The sequence below is a fragment of the Salmo salar genome, chromosome ssa05 (assembly GCF_905237065.1).
Source record: "Salmo salar chromosome ssa05, Ssal_v3.1, whole genome shotgun sequence".
In the NCBI taxonomy this organism is placed as follows: Eukaryota; Metazoa; Chordata; class Actinopteri; order Salmoniformes; family Salmonidae; genus Salmo; species Salmo salar.
In genome coordinates, this window is record NC_059446.1 from 32,905,933 (window position 1) to 32,919,367 (window position 13,435).

The 13,435-nt window shown below is 42.8% G+C and overlaps 4 protein-coding genes across 6 annotated transcripts in view; 2 read left to right on the forward strand and 2 right to left on the reverse strand.

Annotated features, from left to right (window-relative positions):
• Nucleotides 1-1,822, reverse strand: part of LOC106604663 (thioredoxin-related transmembrane protein 2-B) — a 3,530-nt gene extending 1,708 nt beyond the window's left edge. The window contains exons 1-3 of the mRNA XM_014199542.2: nucleotides 1,511-1,822; nucleotides 1,334-1,394; nucleotides 866-979 (exon numbers count right to left, since the gene is read on the reverse strand). Of these exons, the coding sequence (XP_014055017.2) occupies nucleotides 866-979; nucleotides 1,334-1,394; nucleotides 1,511-1,822 (487 nt within the window). The remainder of the gene's footprint in view (nucleotides 1-865; nucleotides 980-1,333; nucleotides 1,395-1,510) is intronic.
• Nucleotides 1,823-1,881: 59 nt separating this feature from the next.
• Nucleotides 1,882-3,375, forward strand: pmf1 (polyamine modulated factor 1). Its single transcript, NM_001146599.2, is given in 5 exon segments — nucleotides 1,882-2,169; nucleotides 2,276-2,381; nucleotides 2,502-2,602; nucleotides 2,801-2,996; nucleotides 3,144-3,375. Coding segments are annotated over 5 exon segments (714 nt in total). The 5' UTR covers nucleotides 1,882-1,936; the 3' UTR covers nucleotides 3,222-3,375.
• A 155-nt stretch (nucleotides 3,376-3,530) lies between these two features.
• On the forward strand, nucleotides 3,531-6,731 carry med19a (mediator complex subunit 19a). Of its 2 annotated transcripts, XM_014199544.2 has the most exons (6): nucleotides 3,531-3,882; nucleotides 4,565-4,687; nucleotides 5,077-5,210; nucleotides 5,822-5,918; nucleotides 5,987-6,081; nucleotides 6,234-6,723. In XM_014199544.2, exons 1-6 carry the CDS (start codon nucleotides 3,663-3,665, stop codon nucleotides 6,297-6,299), a joined length of 735 nt encoding a protein of 244 aa, XP_014055019.1. In that variant the 5' UTR covers nucleotides 3,531-3,662; the 3' UTR covers nucleotides 6,300-6,723. The 2 variants fall into 2 exon arrangements, with proteins under 2 accessions (XP_014055019.1, XP_045574043.1); XM_045718087.1 differs by having other exon boundaries at nucleotides 5,822-6,081; nucleotides 6,234-6,731.
• Nucleotides 6,732-10,558: 3,827 nt separating this feature from the next.
• The window catches only part of slc43a1a (solute carrier family 43 member 1a), a 33,383-nt gene continuing 30,506 nt past the window's right edge, over nucleotides 10,559-13,435 (reverse strand). For both annotated transcript variants that reach the window (XM_014199545.2, XM_014199546.2), the window contains exon 15: nucleotides 10,559-13,333. In XM_014199545.2, the coding sequence (XP_014055020.2) occupies nucleotides 13,142-13,333 (192 nt within the window). In that variant the 3' untranslated portion in view covers nucleotides 10,559-13,141. The remainder of the gene's footprint in view (nucleotides 13,334-13,435) is intronic.

The window sequence follows — 13,435 nt, forward strand, 5'->3', positions numbered from 1 at the left end:
GTAAACATGTTTCATGAGCGGAAATCATTTTCCATACGCACAAAAAGCTTATTTCTCTCAAATGTTTTGCACAAATTTGTTTACACTGCTGTTAGTGAGCATTTCTCCTTTGCCAATATAATCCATCCACCTGACAGGTGTGGCATATCAACAAGCTGATTAAACAGCATGATCATTACACAGGTGCATCTTATACTAGGGACAATAAAAGGTCACTTAAAAATGTGCAGTTTTGTCACACAACACAATACCACAGATGTCTCAAGTTTTGAGGGAGTATGCAATTGGCATGCTGACTGCAGGATTTTCCACCAGAGCTGTTGCCAGATAATGTAATGTTAATTTCTCTATAAGCTGCCTCCAATGTCTCTTTAGAGAATTGGTAGTACTTCCAACCGGCCTCACAACCGCAGACCACGTGTAACCATGGGTGGGCCTTGTGAGAAAAACACATTCTGATTGGCTGGACTTGGCTCCCTAGTGGGTGGGCCTGGCTGCCAAGTGGATGAGCCTATGCCCTCCAAGACCCACCCATAGCTGCACCCCTGTCCAGTCATGTGAAATCCAGAGATTAGGGCCTAATGAATTGATTTAAATTGACTGATATTGTTTCATGTCACATTTATATTTTTGTTCAGTATACTTGGTATTAGCTCTAACTCCTAACCTATGCTGCCAAGATCACTCACAGGGCATAGACAGACTAGTTGGTTTCGACTAACAAAGTCAAAGTCCAACTGAAACCCTGAAGCATGCATTGTCTTGTCTTAACAAGGAGTCCAACAACTTCCTCTGGCCACTAGTTATAATGCAGAATAACTGATAGCAGTGACATTAAGGGTAGTATGACAGTATGTCAGCTCACCAATACACAGTAGGAAGTAGAGGATGCCCAGTCTGATGTCCAGCCTGAAGAAGAGGATGACGTTGGCCACCTTACTGAACATAAACAGGTTCCCTGCATGCTGCTCTATGGTGACTGGAGAATAGGAGAAAGGTTAGGGTTCATGACAGAGAGAGAGGGGTGGGGGGGAGATAAGGGGGAGGAGTAGAGAGGGCAATAACGAGTGAACGAAATAAACAGTGCCGTTACAATCAACTGTATTCTCATGTTTACAAAACAAACAGATTGTCAAGAGCAAACCCATCCTCAGCAGATCAACATGTCCTTAACTGGTTTATAGTATGTGAGGGTTTGTAGGGCAAGTTGCCGGTGCATGTGTGTGTTCTGATGTTTACTGTTTATACTGTAAACACATGAGAGATTTTCAGTGACAACAGTGGGCTCACACCTGCCACCTGGCCAAACCTGTGTCATTCATTCAGAACTTACTGGCTCTCCTGTTCTTCATCATGACAATCGCACCGAGAAACATAAGAATCTCCACTTCTCTCTGTAAGACAGGCCCCACAATATTACATACAAAGTATTGTAAAATAAATATTTACAGTAACACCACAACCCAAAAGATTTAGCGAAACAGCGCTGCAACGCTGCCCTGATACTGACCCAGTCAAAGTCGCATGGGTTCCGGTCCTCCCGTTCAGTGTTCAGGTTTTCGCAAAGTCCCGGACACTTCCTAAGTATGAGGAATGCAGTGGACATCAATGTAGACAATATGTAATAAGGCTTGAAGAGCCATTTGTATATTTGAGGTAAGTGGTAAAAGAAAGCAATAACTCCGGTGATCAGCCCCATGTTCGCGCAGCATGCAACATAGAGAATAGAAAGAAAGGAGTTTGAGCAAAGTGACAGTAGCAAAAGCACAACCAAAGATTGCTCAACGTGAATGAACGTAACATAGAACACCTGTCTGCGCATGCGTACAATGACAAAGCAACTTTTTGTACATGTTGGCGTTCCGTAGACGGGCGTTTCTTGCAGGTTTCTAGCGCTTTGGCGGGTACCGTAAAACAAAACAAAAAAAGTTAAAACATGGAAGAAGCTGGTGAAACAACTCAGGAGGAAATTCGTCACAAAGGTGCTAAAAGTTCAGGCGATAACGTGGAGGATCAGTCTAGTAATGCTACAGGAGATGTTTCGTCTCAGTCGTCGGGTCATGGAAATGATTCTCGCCGGTCAGACGGAGCCGAACCCCGGAGGAACAGGCTATTGCTGTTCAACAAAGTAATGGAGAAGAGCCTACAGAAGTTTATATCCGATGCAAAGTAAGTAGTGTGTGAGTGATACATTTGGCTATATATTACGTTGAGCTGAACAATGTTGCACCCTTGGGGAAACTAGACAGCTAAATCTGTCTGAACCTGTCGTCAGTTTTCACAGATTTGCCCACACGTTCCATCCGTTCTACAAGAAGAACCCACAGGTGACAGAGAACATCCACAAGCAGTTCATAGAAGACCTACAGAGGACTATACAGGTTGGTCACCATCCCTTAAGTACACTTCATATGAGGGAATGTTAGACTTTTGACTCTGTGTGTGTGTGTGTGTGTGTGTGTGTGTGTGTGTGTGTGTGTGTGTGTGTGGCACTTATACAGGATGACATCAATAAACTGATCGAAGAGGGGGAGCTACAGTGCAAACTGGATGAGCTGAACAAGCTAGAAGAAGCTGCTAAGAACAGCCAAGACCCTGCATGGTTAGTCACTGTCACCATCAAAGAGGATGTTGGCCTCTTTGTTTGTCTCTATGCTGCTGTGCCTAGTGTCTTCCTCCATCTTGGATTGCCCTGTATGCCATTACATCCATTTATGTGTAAAATGTATGTGTAAAATCTGACCTTAGATCAGTGTCCAGGGCCACTTCTGTTCACCCTACTCCTCTTCATGTCCCCCAGGCGTCCCAGTGGAGTGCCTGAGCAGGACCTGTGTAGTTTTGTGACACCATACTACCTGAAGCAGGAGGCGTACCTGCGGAGGGAGCTGAAGAAGATTCTGCGAGAGAACGCTGTGCTGGCTCAGAGGGTGCAGGCAGGCAGGGAGGGCATCGCTCAGACCGAACAGCGCATCGCAACAGCTGTGGACGAGTGGAAGGTGAGCAAGATGAAGAGTCACTGCATTGGGGGACACAGAGCTGCACAGGTCCTCTGGCCTGTAAATGGAATGAGTCAGTGTCAGTTTTGGCTTTGGTTTAGCAATATTGTGTTTTGACTGTTTCTTTCTTTCTTCCTGCATCTCTAGGCACCTGCACAGACAGCTTTTGCGGAGTTCCAAGCGCTCTCTTCCTCCCTCTGCCCTCCTGCAACCTTTGATGTTTAACCCTGAGGAATGACCTGTTCTAAAGCAGAATGGATTTGACCAATTTGAATCATAACTCTAACCCTGACATGTGTAAACTGTGCATTTTTGTAACGAGTATAACAGTTATTTTATTCCAATGTCTGCCTTGCGCTTTTTGTTATTAAATAAACTCAAAATAAAAAACGCAACACAAACACATTTGCTTTCATTTAGTAGCAACAGTACATCATTGAAGTATACAATATTCACTTTTGAAACGAACACTTTCATATCGGGGCCATTGTCAATACAATTTAACCGGCAAATATATTGCTGGTATTACGGTACTACGCCGAATATGCCACAAAGAAGTCGAGACAAGTTGTCAGACAATCGTGGCTCAATGTGTACAAAACTAAAAGTATAGGGGAGGAAATCGATGTATTTTTTAAATATATATATTAGATACTCGCAATAGACATGACGGAAATGTTTTCAAATCTGTATGGGCAAAATGAAGCTCAGGGACCTCCCGGATCATCGTCTTTGGGATTCGGACCGGGAAAGCCACCACCTCCTCTGCCGCCAAATCAAGTCACGATGGCGGCTCAGATGCCACCTCAGCACGGGGATGAGGGGCCTGCTCTACGGAAGCCGGGAGCAATGAACGAACCTTTTTATTTACTGCGAGAGCTACCAGGTAAAGTTAACATTTCAGTGTAGGCAGTACGTAATATGTTTATTCATACTTGAGTGGAATATTATTATTTGCTAGCTCCTTCTGTTATTTTCTAATATTAACTAACATGTGTGGTAGCTGGTTACTAGTCCATTCAATAGACGAATGACCTGTAAAGGGGGGCAGGCTGTAAACTGAGTTTACTCCGTTGGGTTCTCTAGAGCAGGGTTCCCCAAACTCGGTCCTGGGTCCCCCCCTTGGGTGCACGTTTTAGTTTTTGCCCTAGCACTACACAGCTGATTCAAATAACCAACTCATCATCAAGCTTTAATTATTTGAATCAGCTGTGTAGTGCTAGAGCAAAAACTAAAACGTGCACCCAAGGGGGGGACCCAGGACCGAGTTTGGGGAACCCTGCTCTAGAGCTAACTGGCTACTGACTAGTAGCCCAGTGGGTAGTATATTAATTTATGGTACATTCTGTAGGCCTAGCCCAAGTGTGTGCTGTGGTCAGTATGGAATGTAATCTAATTTCTCTAGCAGATAGTGTTTATCTTTGCTTTATCAATTTGTAAGTGCACTTCCTAGTTCCTACATTAGCCATAACAAGTTACTCACTCTGGACCGTTGAATGGGACATTGACGTCTGTATGGATCTTGTTACTGTATTGACAGTGTCTTATCCTTTGTGTTTGCCCCACAGTGGGCAATGAGCTGACGGGCAACACCAACCTAATCACCCATTACAACCTGGAACACGCCTACAACAAGTTCTGTGGCAAGAAGGTTAAGGAGAAGCTCAGCAACTTCCTGCCAGAGTTACCAGGTGAACTACACACTCAGCACAGTTGCGCTGTTTACTTTGTGTGTGTTTTTGTCTGTGCATGTCAGTGATTTCTGTGGACCCATCACACTGAGTATCCCCATACCTCACACACTTGCCTCTTCTCCATTTCTCCTCTGTCTCTGTGTAATCAATGTCTCCATTTTCACTTCTCTTCTGTGCAGCAGGTAGCCTAGTGGTTAGAGCATTGGGCCAGTAACTGAAAGGTCACTGGTTCAAATACCCGAGGAGACATGGTGAAAAATCTGCCCATGTCCCCTTGAACATGTCACTTAACCCTAATTTGCTCAAGGGACACTGTACTACTATAGCTGACTTCCATTTCACTGCACCTATCCAGTCTGTGAAAATATCTTTTTGTTTTTCTCTAGGTATGATAGACTGTCCTGGCACCCAGGATGGCAGTTCGTTGCGCTCTCTGATAGAGAAGCCTCCAGTGTGTGGCAACTCCTTCAGCCCTCTGACCGGAGCCAGCCTCACCGGCTTCAGACTGCACACTGGACCTGTAAAACACACACACACACACACACACACACACACACACACACACACACACACACACACACACACACACAGAGAGTAACTGATTACAGGTAATCTGTTACATTACCAGACTAATTAAAAAATATATATATTATAGATACTTTTGAAAAACTAGATTACTTCTTGGACTACTTTTAAATTCAGATGGATGTTTGCGAAAAAAATAAATGAACACCTTTCTGTTTTCTCAGAGAGATTCAATTCAGCATTGAAAAAAGACACAGGTTTAAGTTTGTTCCACCTGAGTGAGTCTGGGCACAAGTCAGATACCACTATGGTGAAACACGAAATGCGTTTGATGGATCCTTTTTGTCTTCTAATACTTCTTAAGGGGAAAGTATTCCAAAAGTAACAAAGTCATCTGATTACGTTACTGAGTTTAGGTAATCTAAAAGTTACATTACTGATTACAAATTTGTGCATGTAACTGGAACGGATTATGTTTAGAAAGTAACCAACCCAACACTGCTCACACATTCTAGGGAACTTTATTAATCAACATTTGGCCGTATAATTTCTATACTGCTAACGAAGATGTGAAGATGGTATAAACTCTCTGTGTTTGTGTTCCAGCTACCAGAGCAGTACAGACTGATGCACATCCAGCCCCCAAAGAAGAAGAGCAAAAACAAGCACAAACACCACCGACCACAAGATCCCATACCGCAAGGTAACACACACGCACACACACACACCACCATCCCACATCCTTTGAAACCCTTCCTTGTGTTTTTACAGAAACCCCCTCAGACTCTGACCCCAAGAAGAAGAAGAAAAAGAGGGATGACGACCCCGATCGCAAGAAGAAAAAGAAGGACAAGAAAAAGAAGAAGGTGAGACTACTGTCCTGACCCACTATCCACCTCTTTCACTGTCGTTTGGATATAGGAGGCCTAGGGGTTAGGAGGGAGGTGATTGATTTAAAGATGAAGCCAATGGCTATGGGTTGGGACTTTTTCTATAGTGTTTGTGCCTCTTCTTGCAGAACCGCCACAGTCCGGACCACCCTGGCTTGGCTGGCTCTCAGCCCAACAGCAACAGCCTCCGATAGACCAGACAGACACCGTGTGTGTGTGTGAGGAGCAGCGTGTGAGTGTGTTTGAAGAGAATCAGGAACTGTTTGTGAGAATGTATGCAGATACGAGAGATTATGCATGTGTGAGAGAGGGAAACGCAAATGTCTGTTTGTACAGTATGTGAGTTTGTGAGAAAGGTCAAGTGTGTGGGTGGCACATTGGATGTGAGCATGGTAGAGTAATGTTGTTACAGTATGACAGACAGAAGGCCACTGTGATGTTCTGATTGAGTACAGTGCCTTCGGAAAGTATTCAAACCCTTGACCTTTTCCACATTTTGTTAGTCTTATTCTAAAATTGATTCAATAGTTTTTTTCTCTCATCAATCCACACAATAACCCATAATGACAAAGCAAAAACAGGTTTTTAGACATTTTTGATCATTTACAGTACCAGTCAAAAGTTTGGACACCTACTCATACAAGAGTTTTTCTTTATTTTTACTGTTTTCTACATTGTAGAATAATGGCAGACATCAAAACTATGAAATAACACGTGAATCATGTAGTAACCAAAAAAGTGTTACTACATTTTGTATTTGATATTTTTCAAAGTAGCCACCCTTTGCCTTGACAGATTTGCACACTCTTGGCATTCTCTCAACCAGCTCCACCTGGAATGCTTTTCCAACAGTCTTGAAGGAGTTAACGCATATGTTGAGCACTAGTTGGCTGCTTTTCCTTCACTCTGCGGTCCAACTCATCCCAAACCATCTCAATTGAGTTGAGGTCAGGTGATTGTGGAGGCCAGGTCATCTGATGCAACACACCATCACTTTCCTTCTTGGTCAAATAGCCCTTACACAGCCTGGAGATGTGTTTTGGGCCATTGTCCTGTTGAAAAAGAAATGATAGTCCCACTAAGCGTAAACTAGATGGGATGGCGTATAGCTGCAGAATGCTGTGGTAGCCATGCTGGTTAAGTGTGCCTTGAATTGTAAATATATCACAGACAGTGTCACCAGAAAAGCACCATCACACCACCACCTTCATGCTTCACGTGAGAACCACACATGCGTAGATCATTTGTTCACCTACTGCGTCTCACAAAGACACGGCGGTTAGAACCAAAAATCTCAAATTTGGACTCATCAGACTGAAGGATAGATTATCACTGGTCTAATGTCCATTGTTTGTGTTTCTTGGCCCAAGCAAGTCTCTTCTTATTGGTGTCCTTTAGTAGTGGTTTCTTTGCAGGAATTTGACCATAAAGGCCTGATTCACACTTGAACTCTGTGAAGCATTTATTTGGGCTGCAATTTCTGAGACTGGTAACTCTAATGAACTTATCTTCTGCAGCAGAGGTGACTCTGGGTCTTCCATTCCTGTGGCGGTCCTCATGAGAACCAGTTTCATCATAGCGTTTGATGGTTTTTGAGACTGCACTTGAAGAAACCTTCAGGGTTCTTGAAATGTTCCTGATTCACTGACCTTCATGTCTTAAAGTAATGATGGACTGTCGTTTCTTTTTGCTTATTTGAACTGTTCTTGCCATAATATGGACTTTGTCTTTTACCAAATAGCCCTATCTTCTGTACACCACCCGTACCTTGTCACAACACAACTGATTGGCTCAAACGCATTAATAAGAAGGATAGAAATTCCACAAATTAACTTTAAACAAGGCACACCTGTTAATTGAAATGCATTCCAGGTGACTACCTCATGAAGCTGGTTGAGAGAATGCCAAGAGTGGGCAAAGCTGTCATCAAGGCAAAGGGTGGCTACTTTGAAGGATCTCAAATATAAAATATATTTTGATTTAACACTTTTTTTGGTTACTACATGATTCCATATGTGTTATTTAATAGTTTTGATGTCTTCACTATTATTATACAATGTAGAAAATAGTAAAAATAAAGAAAAAACCCTTGAATAAGTAGCTGTGTCCAAACTTTTGACTTGTACTGGCTGTCTCCAGTCCACCTGGTTGTGCTGTTGCTCCAGTTTAAATGATTCTGCCTGCGGCTAGGGAATCCTGACATGTTCACCGGACGTGCTACCTTGTTGGGAACCTGCTCTTTTCGACTCTACCGCACCTGCTGTCTCGACCTCTGAATGCTCGGCTATGAAAAGCCAACTGACATTTACTCATGAGGTACTGACCTGTTGCACCCTCTGCAACCGTTGTGATTATTATCTGGCCCTGCTGGTCATTTATGAACGTTTGAACATCTTGAAGAACAATCTGGCCTCAAATGGCCATGTACTTATAATCTCCACCCGGCACAGCTAGAAGAGGACTTGCCACGTCTCAGAGCCTGGTTCCTCTCTAGGTTTCTTCCTAGGTTCCTGCCTTTTCTAGGGAGTTTTTCCTAGCAACTGTGCTTCTACATCTGCATTGTTTGCTGTTTGGGGATTTAGGCTGGGTTTCTATATAGCACTTTGTGACATCTGCTGATGTAAAAAGGGCTTTATAAATACATTTGATTACTGTATACAAAATAAAGAATGGAAATATTACATTTACATAAGTATTCAGATACTTTACTCAATACTTTGTTAAAGCACTTTTGGCAGCGATTACAGAATTGTTTATTCTTGGGTATGACGCTACAAGCTTGGCATCCCTGTATTTGGGGAGTTTCTCCCATTCTTCTCTGCAGATCCTCTCAAGCTCTGTCAGGTTGGATGGGGGGCTTTGCTGCACAGCGATTTTCCAGGTCTCTCCAGAGATGTTCGATCGGGTTCAAGTCCAGGCTCTGGCTGGGCCACTCAAGGACATTCAGAGATTTGGACCGATGCCACTCCTGCGTTGTCTTGCCTGTGTGCTTAGGGTCGTTGTCCTGTTGGAAGGTGAACATTTGCCTCCAGTCTGAGTACCTGAGCGATGTGGAGCAGGTTTTCATCAAGGATCTCTCTGTACTTTGCTCCGTTCATCTTTGCCTCGATTCTGAATAGTCTCCCAGTCCCTGCCGCTGAAAAACAACCCCACAGCATGATGCTGCCACCATGCTTCACCGTAGGGATGGTGCCAAGTTTCCTCCAGAGGTGACGCTTGGCATTCAGGCCAAAGAGTTGAATTGTGGTTTCATCAGACCAGAGAATCTTGTTTTTCATGGTCTGAGTCGCCTTTAGTTGCCTTTTGACAAACACCAAGCGGGCTGTCATGTGCCTTTTACTGAGGAGTGGCTTCCATCTGGTCACTACCATAATGGCCTGATTGGTGGAGTGCTGCAGAGATGGTTGTCCTTCTGGAAGGTTCTCCCATCTCCACAGAGGAACTCTAGAGCTCTGTCAGAGTGACCATCAGGTTCTTGGTCACCTCCCTGACCAAGGCCCTTCTCCCCACGATTGCTCAGTTTGGCAAGCAGCCAGCTCTAGGTTGTGTTGGTGGTTCCAAACTTCTTCCATTTATTAAGAATGATGGAGGCCACTGTGTTCTTGGGGACCTTCAATGATGCAGACATATTTTGGTACCCTTCACCAGATCTGTGCCTCGACACAATCCTGTCTCGGAGCTCTACGGACAATTCATTAGGTCACATGGCTTGGTTTTTGCTCTGACGTGCACTGTCAACTGTGGGACCTTTTATCTAGACAGGTGTGTACCTTTCCAAATCATGTCCAATCAATTGAATTTACCACAGGTGGACTCCAAGTTGTATCAACATCTCATGGATGATCAATGGAAACAGGATGCACCTGAGCTCAATTTTGAATATCATAGCATAGGGTCTGAATACTTACTTGCATAAGGTATTTATTTTTAATTTTAATACATTTGCAAACATTTCTAAAAACCTGTTTTCACGTTGTCATTATGGGGTATTGTGTGTAGATTGCTGAGGAATTTTTTATTTTATTTCATCCATTTTAGAATAAGGCTGTAACGCAACTTAATGTGGAAAAACTCAAGGGGACTGAATACTTTCCAAAGGCACTGTATATGATGAGTGTCCCTTTTTCATTTGGTTGGGATATTCTCTGACTACAAATTATATTCCAATAAACTTTGGTTATTATTGTCCATGCTGCGTTGCTGTTCTTTCTGTTGTATGGGCTTCTCCCCTATGCCTGAAAGGTTGCCTTGAGTGACATGCTGATTCAATCCTGGGCATCTGGTCTCTCATCCAGCTAAAGTGTGACTAGCGAAGTCGTGGTCAGGAAAATGCAGCGGCATGTGTTTGCAATCTGAAAACACCAATTCAACATTTTAATTTATATACGAATATTCTGCCAAGTACTCATTTGTTAGATTGTCAGGAATATCAAAGGGCACACACAGTCACAGGACAGTTTCCTACATATTTGTTTATTTATTTGATGAGACTAAAAGCTGGCTTTAGTCCCCAGATGAGAGATGACAGAAAAAAATAGCATTTCACGTCTGACACAACAAAGCTGTAAAAGGAGCGTGATCGGGAGGGGATACAATACAGTTCATCGTTATGACATATCAGCTACATGCCCCTGAGGAAAAGTGCTGTACACTTAAAAAAAATATATAGATATATTTCATATGGCTTTGCAGCCCATAGAAGTAGAACGGCTCACACATCCTTCTTCTATGTTGTAGCCACCCTCGACATGGCGTTGGTTTCCCAGGTGAAGTTTGTTACTGTCTGTCTCTGGTTTTACATTCAATTCTATGGCCGGTACAAAAACAACATATTTCAATCCCCCCTTCGTCACTATATGGTAATGATTCACATTAACAGATGCATAATACAAATGCCTCAGACTATATTGAGAAATTGCCTTTTAACATTAAAGACAGTGTTGTGTTACACATCTGTATGGGGAGTGGAGCATTACACCAGAAGTATTTGCATGAGAAAGAATCCTTGGCCCTACTTACACGGAGTTTACAAAACATTGGGAACACATTCCTTATATTGAGTTGCACTGCCCTCAGAACAGGCTCAATTCGTCGGGGCATGGACTCTACAAGGTGTCGCAAGCGTTCCACAGGGATACTGGCCCATTGTTGACTTCAATGCTTCCCACAATTGTGTTAAGTTGGTTGAATGTCCTTTGGGTGGTGGACCATTCTTGATTCACACTGGAAACTGTTGAGCGTGAAAAACCCAGCAGTGTTGCACTTCTAGACACAAACCGGTGAGCCTGGCATCTACTACCATACCCCGTTCAAAGGCACTTAAATATTTTGCCTTGCCCATTCACCCTCTGAATGGTACAAATTCTCAATTGTCTCAAGGCACCAAAATACTTCTTTAACCCGTCTCCTCCCCGTCATCTACACTGACTGAAGTGGATTTAACAGGTGACATCATAGCTTTCACCTGGACACTGTCGTGGAAAGTGTTCTTAATGTTTTGTACACTGTGTATACATGATCTCTAACCGGGTAGAGAATACAGCAAAAGCATACATAATCAGAATAGCATTTATAATTATGGCATTACAATGAAAACGTCGGCTAATAATAACACAATCCCCTTTTTAACACGTCTGCATATGAAAGGTACAGACAGTTAATACATATTTAGGTATATATATATATATATATAGTAAATACATATCGTTTTACACACAAGTTAATTCCTGGTCACAAAGCTGTAAAAGTATTTGACACATTACCATTGCATCTGTCTACTTTTCAAAATCAGTCTCAGCTTTGGATGTGAAGTGTCACACTGTTTTCATGTTTTAAAACAAAATCTTGAAATGAGAGTTCAGTGGAGAATGAACGATATGACTCCACTTCGTTAATCTTTAAACAATCTAGGCGTTGTCTTTTGTCTGTATATGTTTATATTGTTTGAAAAATAAAATGATCATACCAAAAATAAAACATCTACATATTACATGGCTAATGAGTGATAAATTGACCAATGAAAAGACAAATCTACAAACACGGTACACTCACGCAGGCACACAAATGGGTCTCGGTTGTAGAGAGCCGGTTAGGGAATAGAAGAGGTAGTTAGTGTCTCGTCAGTCAGTCTGTCTGTCTGTGAAAGAGAGTGAGCGCAAGAGCCAGCACATGCACACGCGTGTGTTCGTGTATCTGTATGCATGTTGGTTTATGCGATAAATGTTCGGAGAAAAATATGATTGCAATACAAAAAGCAATGGCATAATATTTGGTATAACTAATTGTAGCATTCTTCCTGGCTGGGTGTCTGATTTCACCCAAGCCTCATAGTACAACCTTATAACTATGCTATTCACATTTTCTTACATGTCATTTTAATACATCCTTTGTCTGTGACACAGCATATTTGACACACTATCATTGTTCTGTTTCAGTAGAAGCTGCACAATTCATATCTGAATATCGTTCTTTGGTGTTCTTTGTCAACATGGACTGAGAAATATTAAAGGAGAAACATGCCACTGAAGGGTCTTTCAAGTACCATAGAAGTCTTGGGACTAGCCACACAGCAAATAAATCATCAACAACAACAAAGATCATAACTTATCAAGATATTCCAATTCAAGCAACTCCATTGACTAGTATTTGACTTCAAGTCCTGACATGTTAGTGGATCGTGGTTGGAAGTTCTGTGGCTTAGGGCTCTATTCAATCTGCATCGCTGAAGCGATAGAAAAGTCGTGGTCATTTCCGATTGAGCCGACATACGCAGCGTTTACCGTGAATGCCGTCTCCGCCAACGTGGGAACATTGCCTTTAAAGTTTCATTTGGGCTTAAGCGTTGAACTTCCACGACACCGACTGAATAAAGCCATGAGGCAACAACAACAGCAACAGCAATAATGCTAACAATGCAAAAAAATCAAATTTACTTGACCATATTGTGGTTAGTGATTTGGTAGATACCATGAACATGATACAAATAATCCTACAGTTCCCAAAATCCTTAGCATTGCTCCAGAACCACTTCCTACGCTTACTGGATGCTGTGACCATTGCTATGGTGTTTGAGGCCGTTGGTCGCTGAGTGGTTGAGAGCCTCTCTCTCCTGGCCGGTGGCATTATTGTCCTGAGCCTCCTTCTCCTGGATCAGGTGTCTGCGATGATAGAAAAGGTATCCAGGCAACAAGAAGCCAGCCAATGAGAAGAGGATCATGCCCAGGTTGATCTGATGCGGGGACAGAGATATGGGAAGTTAGACAAGTGAGGGGTTACAAAGTCTTGTACAGTATGGGTAACTGCACTGGAAAACTGAGTGTGTGTGTGTCTC